This window comes from Diospyros lotus, chromosome 12, assembly GCF_014633365.1.
Source record: "Diospyros lotus cultivar Yz01 chromosome 12, ASM1463336v1, whole genome shotgun sequence".
Taxonomy (NCBI): domain Eukaryota; kingdom Viridiplantae; phylum Streptophyta; class Magnoliopsida; order Ericales; family Ebenaceae; genus Diospyros; species Diospyros lotus.
In genome coordinates, this window is record NC_068349.1 from 862,755 (window position 1) to 876,158 (window position 13,404).

A 13,404-nucleotide genomic window follows, 5' to 3' on the forward strand; every position below is an offset into this window, starting at 1 on the left:
CACGCCCAGATCTGCCATCGCCACCGCCAGTCGTCTCTTCTGCCATTTGCCATTTCTTCATTCAGCTTCGGCCATTTCTTCCTACCATTTCTTCCTTCAGCTTTAGCCATTCTTCCTTGCCATTTATCCGGCCTCTACGCCCAAAATATGTATTATGATTTATGTATTATGGTTTTTGTTATTAATTTTTCTTTTTAATAATATTTTAAAAATTTTAGATAAACTTTTTCTTTTGCTATTTTATGATTTACAACTTTTTTTAATATTTATGTTGTGGGTAATCTAAATTTTAAAATTAATGTCAAATTTTAATTTGTAAGTAAAAATAAATTTATTATAAAATTATTAGTTGAGTCAAATTAAAAATGACTTTAAAAAATATTTTGTAATTTTAATACATTATTATATATGATTAAATCATTAGTTATTTTTGGTATTATATTTTAAATTCTTTAAATTAAATTTATAATTTATTAATAAATATTTATAATTTACTTTGAATCAAATTTATTAAATAAAATATCAGAAAATATTGTTCTCAAAATCTCGAAGAGAACGCGTTTTCTAATTTTTAGTTTTGAGAAACATTTTTTCAGAACGACAAAAAGAACGCATTTTCAATAATCTCAAAATAGACACTCAAAATACAAAACTAAAAATGAATTCAAAATTCAAAACTGAAACACAAAGAGAACACCACCTAATGTTTTCTCATTTCCGTTTTGTATTATATACATTTCTCGTTTATATTTTCGTGAAACTTAAGCTATTATCAAAAGGATAAATATTTTTTGATAAGTGTCTAAATAATATTTAAGATATTGTTTTTAAAAATAATATTTATGATAAATATTTAAATTAAAAATGACTTATAATATCAACTTAATCATGAATGGCAAGCATAAATTAAATAAATAATAAAATATTATATTTTTTAATAATTCTAAGATTCTGCCCAATAATGAATAGATGTTAGCCTTAGCTTTAATTGAAAGAGAGGCAAAACTTTTTATTGAGCGTTAGAAAGCATTAGTTCTCACAAAAGCTATATCCACAACATTATAAATTGTTTGATTTGTAAAATGTATGGTTATAATATTAATTTGTATTTAATATATAAAATGACAAATAAATTCAAACTTAATATATTTAAGAATATTTTGGTAACAATAACATGATCTTCATTACATATGTTTAATCCCTAACAAATTACCAAATTGCCATACTTGAACCAAATGTAATGGAGATTACTAACCAGTAGAGGATTCTAAGAGCAAAAACAGTTTCAAGCTGGGGTGGTGGCGCAGTTGGCTAGCGCGTAGGTCTCATAGCTTCTGAGTGATCCTGAGGTCGAGAGTTCGAGCCTCTCTCACCCCAAGAGAATTCTTTTGTTTCTTTTTAAATTTTTTAAATTTCATCTACAGGCATCTTAAGTGAGACAAAGGTTTTTCTTTACATTTTATTTTATGTTTTACGATTTAGGGTTTTTATTTTTAAAAAAACTATTATTTTTAAATCGAATAATTTTGTCTCTAAGAAAAAACAGTTAAGAGAAAAAATAACTATTTGTTTCTGAAGTTATTTAATGGAGAATTCCGTCTCTAATGAGGGTTACGTATCTGAGACGGAATATGCATTCCGTCTCTACACGAGATTGGGGTTTAATACCCGCTCCTTCGCTACCCTTCTCTTCTTCACTTTTGTCGCCGTTTTTTCTCCACTCGGCCGCTCTCTCCTTTGCCTTCGTCGGCGCCTGCGTCTCAGCCGCCGCCCGTCTCCCACACCGTTGACGCAGCTGGTCGCCTTCGTTTCTCTCGATGGTTATATATCTGTCGGTCGAAACCTCTCAAATTCGTTGATTTGGTTCTCCTTCAGAAACATCTGTGGACTTGGCTTGGGCATTTAATCAAACATGGTGAAGAAGAGCAAGAGTACGTAAATGTATCTGATGATTTTCATCCTTGTTGGGGATTGTCTCTGTGCGTTTCTGTTTTTTTTCCTGTTTTTGATGGTCAATTACGTTGTTCTGTGAGCAGAGAGCAAGAGCAAGCGAGTGACGTTGAAGCAGAAGTACAAGGTCAAAAGGAAGGTCAAAGAGCATCAAAAGAAGAAGGCTAAGGAGGCCAAGAAGGCCGGCTTGCACCGCAAGCCCAAGGTTGAGAAGGATCCTGGGATTCCCAATGATTGGCCCTTCAAGGAACAAGAGCTCAAGGCCCTCGAAGCTCGCCGCGCCCGCGCGCTCGAGGAATTGGAGCAAAAGAAAGCTGCCCGCAAGGAGAGGGTAATAGTCATCCTTTCTCTATTTGTTTGACTAGCGTTATTGGTGCATAATGAGGGCCTTCTCTTTTGGACGTTTTAGTTTCCTGTGAACCACAAGGGCTGTTTTTGTTTGCAATTTCCATATTTCTTTATACTTTGTTATTATGTTTAATGAATAAACAACTTATTGGAAACAAAATTAGGCTTCTTTTTTTGCAGTGTGTTTGCTAGAGACTATAGCTGTTTGACTCGGATAATGGATGAATGGGTTTATTGGGCACCATGTTCGTTATTTATGTTTTAATATTTTCTTTATCTGTTCCTAATTATTTAGGACTGATGCTGCCTTTTTTCAGGCTAAAAAGAGAAAGCTGGGTTTGCTAGAGGACGCTGATATCTCGGAGTTGGCTGATATAGCTTCTCCAAAGGAACAAAACTTTGAAGAGGGAAAGGATGCTAATGATTCCCCTGCAATTGGTAAAGTTAGGGGTATGTCAATACTGAACTTGGTTAAAAGATGAGATTTTTTTTATAGAATGTATTTGTGCGGTGCCTGCCATATTGTTTTGGTCTTGATTGTGGTTAATTTTATACAGATAACTCAGAGAAGTCTTTCTACAAGGAGTTGGTCAAAGTGATTGAAGCTTCAGATGTCATTTTGGAAGTGTTAGATGCTCGAGATCCTCTTGGTACCCGATGTGTTGATATGGAGAGAATGGTGATGAAATCCGGTGCTGATAAGCATCTTGTTTTGCTTCTTAATAAAATTGGTAATAACCGTGCTTGCCCTTTTTGTGGATTACTCATATTAGGAATGTATATAGTAGTTTTGATATGTTCGTGGGATTGCTTCTAGCGACTAAAAAACAGTGTGACAGCTCAACAAGTAAAACTTATGTGCTTGGTGGGAATTGCTATCTTCAAGCTATATAAGATAGTTTTGAACTTAGAAGAATATGTGCTTGGTTTAATGCTGCGATCCCAATTTTGGTTCCTTTATGATAGCAGACTGGGATGGCTGTCTAACAGATAGCATTCAGACTATTGTCTGTTACAAGTCTTCTTGCCTTGATAGATTAATTTGTGTGCATCTCAGATCTAATACCTAGAGAAGCTGTTGAAAAATGGCTCAAGTATCTTCGGGAGGAGTTACCAGCAGTTGCCTTTAAGTGCAGCACCCAGGAGCAAAAGTCAAACTTGGGTTGGAAATCTGCCTCGAAGGCAGCAAAATCGAGCCATCTCCTGCAAACTAGTGACTGTCTTGGAGCTGAAACACTCCTCAAATTGCTAAAGAACTACTCAAGAAGCCATGAGGTACGTCCGTCCACAATGAATTTATGCACATGATAGAGAATTTGTTTATTAACTTTACAATAATTTTCCCTAAAGATATAGTAGCTTTGCACATTATTTCACTCTTGATTGTGTCAGTGTAAATTGTCACGAACCTAGGGCTTAACCTAGGATCAGTTTGGGAATCGGAAGAATCCGATTTAGCTAAGGCCAAGAACAGAAGGAAATTAGGGGGAGATTTGAAAGAATGAGGGGGAAATTAGAAGAAGTGTTGGGGGGATTAGAAGAACAGAAAAGGAGGAGATGAAGATCAAGAAACGGGAGAGAATTCGGAGGAGGAGAAATTAGATTTCAACTCATTAATTCTTGGATAAAGAAACAAACCCATTACAACAACCTTATATATGCATATTTGCCTTCTAACAGCCTAGCACATGCTCCCATGTGCTACTAACCACTTGCTAAAATATATCCTAACAATTATTATAAACCTATTACAAGATTACCCCTTTATTATATTTCTATTACAATATTGACCTTCCATTACTCCTAGGGACATGACATAAATTCATTCAAATGATGTTTGCATTTGGCCTGTATGAGGAATCGAATGTTCATATTTGAGCTTGTGTACTAAGTGTGGAAGCATATTTAAATGATCTCATGATATGATCAGACTCATGCTTACACATGCTCAGGGTGTATGGCTGAAATGTTCTACTTTCTTTATCCAGTAGGTAAATATGAAGTAAACGATTTTATTTTACCGACTGGCAAATATCTTAGTTCACTTTTTAGGACCAGTGATGGAGTTAAAAACAAAAAGAGCTGAGTTAACTGCATTTCATTGGACAGAATGTATTCTTACCCATGTGGTTCTAAACCATCGAGCTTCAAATTTCATGCTGTGAGTTTTTATGTTGTATTGCAAAGATTGTAGTGATAATATATTTATTAGGCTGCTTCTTTAGCTTTTGCTTCCATATACTGTATAAAGGGTAACCCTTGAACAAATATAACAGAATGAAAAGGTTTGTGGATTTTATTATTTTTTTCACTAATATGAATCTGATGGACAAGATTATCTGAGAAAGCAGTTGATGATCAAGTCAGTAAGACAAATATTGGTGACTCTGGATTGGTTGGCCTAAATTATTTTATAAAGTTATTTTTGTATTTTCTAGTGGCCTTATGAGATATATCCATGCTAAATTTCCTGCATGTTTTGTTAATTCTTTCTCTGCATTAATATTTGAACTAACTGCTCTGCATTAGTACTAAACTTATTATTATTTTCAATTGGCAGATAAAGAAGTCAATCACTGTGGGTATTGTTGGTCTTCCTAATGTTGGGAAAAGCAGCTTAATTAATAGTTTGAAGAGATGTCAGGTTGTAAATGTTGGTGCTACTCCAGGATTGACTAGATCGATGCAAGAAGTTCATTTGGACAAGAATATCAAATTGCTGGACTGCCCTGGTGTTGTAATGCTTAGGTCTGGCCAGAACGAGGCATCTGTTGCTCTTCGGAATTGTAAGAAGATTGAGAAACTAGAGGACCCAATAGGGCCAGGTACTCATTTATCCTCTTCAATAAAATATTTCTTATAATAAGTATGTTATCAGTTTAGAAATGAAATTTTGTATGCAGGTTTTAACTTTGTTTGATTTTATTTTGAACTGTGCCTCCTCTATTAGCATGATTTCACAAAACACAAAGGGGAGTTTAACCTGTATCATATTATGTGTAAACCGGATTTGATTTTTCACTTCTTGAAATTCCTGGTAGTAAACTTTGGGCAGGCACTCGACCGAGCTTCCAAATTTCAGTTTTGATTTTCTTTTTATTTTATTTTTGTGATCAGTTTTATTTTTCAGTAAAAAAATTACGACTTTTAACATTTTTGTCAACTTCAGTTTGTTTTCAGTTTTATTTTTGGTTCTTTGTTTTTCATTCTTTCTTTTTATTCCCCCTTCTCTCCACAAGTAGCCAGGCTTTGGGGACTCCAATGGCATTTATTGTTAAACTGTTGTTGCTGGACTCTGGTGACTAAGACGGGATCATCGGGAGTCCAACAATGCAGCTCAACACAGGTGAGAAAAGGGAAAGGGAGTAGAATGAAAACAAAAAGGAAATTGTGAAAATATATTTTTGTTGTTTTCATTTTTTTTTCCAAAAGTTTTTGAAAAGGAAAACAAGAAATCAAACACCATTCCTGTTTTTGACAACTTATGGGTCACTATCTTTGACAACTTATAGTCTTGATTTTTTAGTGAGAGTATATATTGTTGTTAGCCGCTGCAATGAAAAAACTGTTTTTGCTATTTTAGATTGATTGGTTGAAAACGTTCTGGTTTTCTGTGCTCTTGCTTCTGTTATTAAAGGAACTCTGGATTGTTTGCTTTCACTGTTTGTTTTCGGAGTCTCATCGCCTTGTTGCAATATATTTGCAGTTAAGGAAATTCTCAAGCTTTGCCCATCAAGAGTATTGGTAACCCTATACAAGCTCCCAAGCTTCGAGTCAGTTGATGACTTCCTGCAAAAAGTGGCTGCTGTCAGGGGGAAGCTCAAGAAAGGAGGCATTGTCGATGTTGAAGCTGCTGCAAGAATAGTTTTGCATGACTGGAATGAGGGTATGCACAAGAAAAGCAATAGTTCTTGTTTGCCTTTCCTAACAAGCCGTTCACAGTGTTACTTGAAAGAATAGGTTTAGAAGGAGGAATTTAATTCTGCTTGACTTCATGCCTGTTGCCTTTCAGGTAAAATCCCATATTATTCAATGCCTCCGGCTAGGAATGAAGGAGAACCATCTGAAGCAAAAATTGTTTCAGAGCTTGGAAAGGAGTTTAATGTCGATGAGATTTACAACAGTGAATCTTCATTTATCGGGAGTCTTAAATCTTTTGACGAAGTTAAACACGTCGAAGTTCCTCCAAATTGCCCTCTTAACTTTGATGAGCAGATGCTTGAGGTATGTGATTATTCACAAGACAATATTTCCCCTGAACACATGGGTACTTGGGTTTTAGGATTTGAAGTATTTTTCACATTACAGGATAATGTGCAGCAACAGCCTTCAACTCAAAGCCACAGTGTGACCAATGAAAATGGTGGTCATGAGGCCATGGAGCCCTGCGAAGACAAGAAACCTGAGACAGAGGTTAAAACACCTGGTAACAGGCAAAATGAGAAGTTATATGCTGAGGTAGGCATGCTCAACACCAAGCTGAAGAGAGCAGAGAAGAAGAGGCAGAAAAAAGCCAATAGATCATCTGCAGAGGCAGATGCCATGGATGACGACTATGACTTCAAGGTGGATTATGTCAGGAGGGACTCTGCCATGGACGTTGGTGAGGAGAGCGGCGATGGGAATGATGCCATTGGCAGTCAAACAAGGTTCGATGTGCTTTCATCTGGAGTTGAGTTTGATGAAGCTTAGGCAGCCATTACGGAAAATAGAAATTGATGACTATTTATCTGTTTTTCCTTTTCAAATTTTGACTGCGTTAAAGTGTTAACCTTTTGAGAACTAGATATTGGTGGTTTTACACAAGCAATGGAAGTCCCTGAATTTTTTTTGCTTGTGTTCATTTGGAGAATGCAACGTATTGGGTGCCAAATGCTAGTTGAAACAAAATGTGTTGAATTTTACTTTAGTTATAAAATTGGGTTATCTTACAAGAGTTTCCATCTCTACACAACACTGACGGCCAAAGCCTGATTGTTTTTCTATTTGCAGCATCAATTCTGCCGGAAAATTTTAATGCCTAAACCACTCACATATTTGGATGAGTACCCATAACTGTGACTTGCTAGGAAACGCTATAGAAGAGCATGAAAACTTAGTTATTAGAAAGCCTGCCTAAACCACCCACATATTGCGATGAGTACCCATAACTGTGACTTGCTAGGAAACACCATAGAAGAGCATGGAAGCTTAGTTATTAGAAAGCCCGCCTACGCTACAATGAGATGGAACCATCAGCCCTCATTTGACACTCCTTGAAGGGGCTCTTGGTCATTGGGGCTGGGGTCTATAGTAAGATCATCTGATTCTGGAGCAGTTGATTTTGATGAGGATGGAGTTGCCAGTGCCGCTGGCTCGTTGGCTGAAGTTACAGTTGTAGCTGCATTGACATTGACAGTAGCAGGTACATCGGTAGTACCCATGGCTTCACGTGCAGCTTTCTGCTTGGCCCTTTTGGCCCTTTCTAACACCTCTTCCTGTAAATGATAACAGAACATCACAACATGCCTCTTGCTGCAAATAAAATGTTCATGCCTAAATAAGCCTCTTCTGCAAATAACATGTTCATGCCTAGCTCAAGTCAATGAAGAATGAAATAAGGCAAGGATGTCACCTCATCACTCCCTGCAATATACCTTGTAGTAGCCCTGTATCATTCCCTACTAGTTGAGTGCTTACCATCTAACCCCAAAGTAATTGCCATTAGGTGGAGTTGACTATCTCCATGTATGGCCAAGGTCATTCAATATGCATTCGATATGGAGTTAACCAACCGGACTATGATGGACCTAACTTGATGTAGCAATATGAAATTCATGAACTATCTTTTTCTACTTAAACTGACAATATCTTTGGTGTGCTAAGTCAAGCATGAACGTGAAACTTCTTTTTTTTTTTCTTTTTTTGATACAGTTTTCTCAACAGTACAAATCTTTCCAATAACTGCAATGGGAACTCTAGAACAGCATCTGATGTTTAGACCTCAAAAATATACTTTCTGGTCCAATAAAAATAAATCACAGTTGAAGTGCTCGTTACCTGGAAGTCTTGTACTTGTTTCTGCTGCTCAGCTTGCAATCTACCAAGTGCACCCAAAATTTCCCCTACTGTAGACTCAACACGCTCAGACAGCGCTTCCCCCAGAGCCTTCCCCAAGAAAAATGCATCCAGAACGCTCCTGCTGTCGCTCTCACCTGAAAAAGAATTGACACATTCACAGACAGTGGAGGAAACATTATATTGTTAATACAATGCCTGAACTGAGATTCATAACCATTGAATGAACACTAGAACTAACCCCATTTGAGCCACCAAGAAAAACGAAACCCAACAGGCCCCAAGTGAAACATAAGATAATGTTACAGGACAACCACCATTTTGTTGTGTGAATCAAAACCATGCACTCTTTTGGGGTCTTTTTTCACTTTCGAGTAGCTCACTTCAGGTAGTCTCATTACATCAAACACTCTTTGAGCACAACAGGCCCCAAGTGAAACATAAGATAATGTTATGAGACAACTACCATCTTGTTGTGTGAATCCAAACCAAGCACTCTTTTGGGGCCTTTTTTCCCTTTCGAGTGGCTCAATTCCGGTAGTCTCATTACATCACACACTCTTTGTGTCAATTTGTTTCCTAGAGCCAGACATTTTAACCTCTAAGAGTTACAGCATAGAACATCCCTACTAATTGAACCATTGGACACAATACAAGTACCTTAGAAAGGTCCACAAGAATCTAAAACATAAAAAAATCTTCTGTTAGGCTGGAGTTTGAGCTAATTGCTTATAAGCTGCTTAAATCTCACAAATGAATCAGTCAGGTGGGATTAAGCAGTTCCCTTGAATGAATTTACCCCCGGCCATAGCCTGATCTTTAGATCAATTAGATCACTTCTCCTAGGATTCTACACTGGTTCCCCATCAAAATCCTAATACTCCATAACAAGATAGAGCAGGAGCAGGATTTAAGCAATTAACAACTTCATACTTCAACTAATCCGCTCAAGGATGACCTAAAAACACCTTAGAAAATCCATAAAGACCCACTAAGAAGAGCTCTTTCTCAAGAAAGAGATGGAAAGCAAACAGAACCCTTAATCCAGCACAGTTATCACGCAAAACCCGCATCATACACACCTCAAAAATATCGAAAACCTTAGTCATTTCCAACCAAATGAAAACAAAAATAAATTAATGCTCGGATTAAGAAATACATACCAGGACCAGGACCCCCGGGTCCGGTGCTGCTACTGCACCTTAATCTGTTAACTTTTGGGAGCACACCGGCAAATCTCACAGGGGCGAGCTTGAGATGGGAGGAACAGAAACGCTGATGATGGCCGACAACGGCGGAGCTCTGGCGAGGCCCCAGACAACGGCTAGTTTCGGCGGCGGATGAACGGAGAGCGTATATGGTACAGAACGGTGGTGGGGTTGCTGAAAATCCTCCCGCCGCCATGATTTCTTCTGCTTTTTTTGGCTTTCACTCACCTTCTAAATTCTTTCTTTTTTCTCTCTTCCGAAAAAAAATTGGGAATCGGGCCAGCAATTTGATGACCAGATGATTGGATTCATCGATCCAAATCGCCAGTACCCACCGCATCAGCGCGCATCCGAACCGTTCATGTTCTCATCTGGCTGGCCGGCCTGTCTCTCTATTTTTGGGGCATTTGTTTCCGTTTCTAATTTCTATATTTCCTAATTTAGTAATTTTGGCTTACTATATGTCATTAATAATTAAAAAATATGACAGTATAAAATATCAAAAATTAATATTTTAATTATTATAAATCCTTATGTGATGAAATGTCATTACATATATAACATAGTCGTTTTTTTAAATGACACGTCATGTAGATAGACAATTAATAATATTTGAATAAATTGACTAACTTGTTATACCTTCTCAACAATTAAAAGGTATCGCGCTTGATTTCTAATGTATACAAAATTAAAAATTTATATTTTAGTTATTAAAAATTATTGATTTAAATCTTCATTTTGAGACACACAAAATTATATAAAAAATAGAGTAAGAGAATGATATAATCAAATTCAACAAAGAGAAAAGATTAGTTATATTATATTTTGTAATTAAGAATAAAAGAATGTATCATTTTGTGGGTTAGTGATTTGGATATTTAGATGTTTGGAATTTAAGATTTTTTTAAGTTATGGGTAATTTAGTTTTATTTTCTTTTTTTCTATCAGGGTAAATTTTAATTTAATGTGTTTCACTGGCGTGACTTTTTTATAACACGACATTTTCTTTTTTTTACGTGTATATTCTACATGACTTAGATAATAACTTTATTTGCTCTTAGTTTATATAAGGATTTAAAATAATAATTTTTAATAGTTAAAATACAAAATATTAACGTTTTTTTACATTAAGGATCAAATATTATATTTTTTAATTGTTAAGGGAGTACAACAAATCAGACAATCTATTTAAATATTGCTAACTGATAATCTATATGACATGTCACTTGTAGAAACGGATGAATTCATATGCGCACTAATATTCTGTCACAATAAATACTTAAAGCAATAATTTTTAATAGTTAAGATATCGAATCTTAACATTGTGCATGAGGACTAAATGTCATGTTATTTAATTGTTGATGTGTAATTGTATGTATTAAGCCCCTAATTTTTTGGGCATTTGCTCCTATAACTACATATTAATACAATAGTTGATAATGATTTTTGAAATTCATCGTTATATTTTTGTCACCATACGTGTACTTAGAAGAATGGACGATGCTTGTTTTTTTATATATTTTTTGAGACTTAAATTAATATAATAAATGTATAGGAATACTAAGAGTTTTATAATTTACTTGTGGGGTTCGTTACTTCTATATAGGCTAGATGGATCGAAATTATTGAAATTATATCTTTGAGATCTAATGCTTGATTATCTTGAGTTGAAGGCAAATATCTCAAATTAAATAGAGATAAACTTAAATTTTCTAGTGATGAAGTGAATCAGGATATTCGGAGTTATTTTTTATACTCTTGTGTTTGATTATCTTGAGATGACAAAGAGTTTATTGAACCAAATAGAGATAATTTTAGTCTTAGATTATTTCAAGATGAGGCGAGCCGAGATATTTGAACTCATCTCCAATCACTTTCATGCTTAGTTATTTTTCGATTTAGATAGAAATAAATTTCAAAATTAAATTATCTAATATGAGGATTTAAGATTTAGATGTTGGTGATTACCTCTTAAAAAGGAGATGGATGAAAAAACACGTCATTTTTATGTTACTTATCAATAGAGGTATATGATCAAATGAGATTAATTGATTTTCAGAGTTAACTCAGTGATTTCTATTTGTTGGGTATTTCACATCTATGGATATTTTATTATAGCTTTATTTTACTTACATGCTTCAATTGATTTCTGTAATGAATTCAAGATTAAGAATAGATTGCAATTAACATAATATTATTATTTAATAATAATAAACAAATAATGTATAACATATTGAATTTTAAAATTATTATATACATATTTTTAATATATATATATATATATATAAACATAAAAAAGTATTCAAAAGACCCAGTCTAGAACCGGGCTGAACCGCGCTGACCTATATGTCTTGTTTGGGGTGGCCCATATGAAAAACCCACTGGAGCCCATATATGATAGGCTTTATTAACGTATATAGTGGGCTTTAACTGTTTGGGCCCGATATATGAACTATCGACCCGAACCCATAGTCATAAATCTAATGGGCCGTAACAAGGCCACTCCACTCTTAACATTAATTAATACCCTGATATATAACCGTAAATAAACACCAGTAAAATTAATTAATTCGACAATGCTTCTTAAAACTGGTGTCATTTTCTCAAGTATTAAAATAACTATGTACAGCGTAGAAAAGCTGAAACGGTTGATATCAAGGGGGTGCGAATATATCGAGAGTCAATTTCGAGTATACATAGACTGTATCTGCATCCGAATTTACCTAAGAATACATCAGGGAAAAATGTCACAAATCTCTAAAGATTAATCAAACAAAACTCAAACACCTCAAGATTACAAAAAAAAAGATATAAATAAAAAAAATAACTAGATATGTTTGTTTTTAGGGGTAGGTAATTGGTCTATGTCGGATTGGACCAGAATAAGAATTAATAAAAAAAATTAAATTAAAAATCATATTAAATAAGGGTAGGACTAAAGGGTGTGAATCAAAATTTAACCACCCTTATCTATTTCTCATAGGAAAAAGAAAAGTCTAAATCTATATTTTTGTTTTTATATTTTGTTTGTGTGACCTCTTAAATTTGTAATTATTTCGATTATACTAATGTATTTGTATTTTTATATTAACTTAACTTCTATATTTTGATTTTTTTTTTACGTGATAATTTGAATTTTTCGTTGTTTCGATTATACACTATATTTAAAATTTTGAGCCAATTTAATTATATATTTTGATGTATAAAAAAAGATAAAATGAGACAATTTAATACTTTTGTTAAGTTGAAAACATTGCTAGCAACTAATTTTTTTATTTCCGTACTCTCTTACTTTTTCTACCAAACATATTATCATCATTTAGATATAATCAAGCAAGTGTTGATTATCCCTCTTCACTCTTTTTTATATATTAAAAGTGTATGGATTAATTTGACTGTAACTATAAAAATGTAATTAAAATAATAAAAATGAACTTATCACATGAAAAAAATAAAATATAAGATTTAAATTAACTTAAAAATATACATATAATTGAAATAATAAAGAATTTAGATGATTATGGAAGAGCTGTAATAAGAATCTAAGATAAGATTGTTGTTGAAGGAAAAGGACAGCCATCCACACGGATTGGTAGAGGCTTTGGAGAAAAGAATAATAATAATCGGTCTGCCAAACAGAGCCCGAGTTGGCACATCCACTTCGATGGCTAGATAGATAGAGCTACCAAACTATAATTATTATTGTTTAAATAATCGTGAAGACAAACTCTCTACCCCATATCAAACGATTCTCCTACTCAACCTCTCTCCTAATAAGACAAAGGATTATATATATATATATATTGAAAAATAATATAATAGTTTTAATACAAGAGTATGA

General features: G+C 34.4%; 2 protein-coding genes and 1 non-coding gene across 3 annotated transcripts; 2 read left to right on the forward strand and 1 right to left on the reverse strand.

Annotated features, from left to right (window-relative positions):
* The first annotated feature begins 1,292 nt into the window (after window positions 1-1,292).
* TRNAM-CAU (transfer RNA methionine (anticodon CAU)) lies at window positions 1,293-1,377 on the forward strand. Its single transcript is given in 2 exon segments — window positions 1,293-1,330; window positions 1,342-1,377. It is a non-coding gene; the product is annotated as a tRNA-Met (tRNA).
* A 307-nt stretch (window positions 1,378-1,684) lies between these two features.
* Window positions 1,685-7,141, forward strand: LOC127786985 (guanine nucleotide-binding protein-like NSN1). The gene is made up of 9 exons (XM_052314803.1): window positions 1,685-1,931; window positions 2,037-2,281; window positions 2,616-2,748; window positions 2,856-3,029; window positions 3,356-3,573; window positions 4,859-5,123; window positions 6,005-6,184; window positions 6,311-6,522; window positions 6,607-7,141. Exons 1-9 carry the CDS (start codon window positions 1,913-1,915, stop codon window positions 6,988-6,990), a joined length of 1,830 nt encoding a protein of 609 aa, XP_052170763.1. The 5' UTR covers window positions 1,685-1,912; the 3' UTR covers window positions 6,991-7,141.
* Window positions 7,142-7,177: 36 nt separating this feature from the next.
* Window positions 7,178-9,938, reverse strand: LOC127786986 (uncharacterized protein At4g13200, chloroplastic). The gene is made up of 3 exons (XM_052314805.1): window positions 9,519-9,938; window positions 8,338-8,492; window positions 7,178-7,775 (listed from the first exon to the last, which is right to left on the reverse strand). Exons 1-3 carry the CDS (start codon window positions 9,757-9,759, stop codon window positions 7,533-7,535), a joined length of 639 nt encoding a protein of 212 aa, XP_052170765.1. The 5' UTR covers window positions 9,760-9,938; the 3' UTR covers window positions 7,178-7,532.
* Between the last annotated feature and the right edge of the window lie 3,466 nt (window positions 9,939-13,404).

What these genes read in the sequence shown, in the direction of transcription:
- LOC127786985 (XM_052314803.1), top strand. An exon ending in AAGCTGCCCGCAAGGAGAGG is followed by an intron (nt 2,282 to 2,615) that starts GTAATAGTCATC and finishes GCCTTTTTTCAG; the next exon opens with GCTAAAAAGAGAAAGCTGGG. An exon ending in TTTGCATGACTGGAATGAGG is followed by an intron (nt 6,185 to 6,310) that starts GTATGCACAAGA and finishes GTTGCCTTTCAG; the next exon opens with GTAAAATCCCATATTATTCA.
- LOC127786986 (XM_052314805.1), bottom strand. Translation starts at nt 9,759, where the DNA reads ATGGCGGCGGGAGGATTTTCAGCAACCCCACCACCGTTCTGTACCATA. An exon ending in ACCCGGGGGTCCTGGTCCTG is followed by an intron (nt 8,493 to 9,518) that starts GTATGTATTTCT and finishes ATTCTTTTTCAG; the next exon opens with GTGAGAGCGACAGCAGGAGC. An exon ending in AACAAGTACAAGACTTCCAG is followed by an intron (nt 7,776 to 8,337) that starts GTAACGAGCACT and finishes TATCATTTACAG; the next exon opens with GAAGAGGTGTTAGAAAGGGC.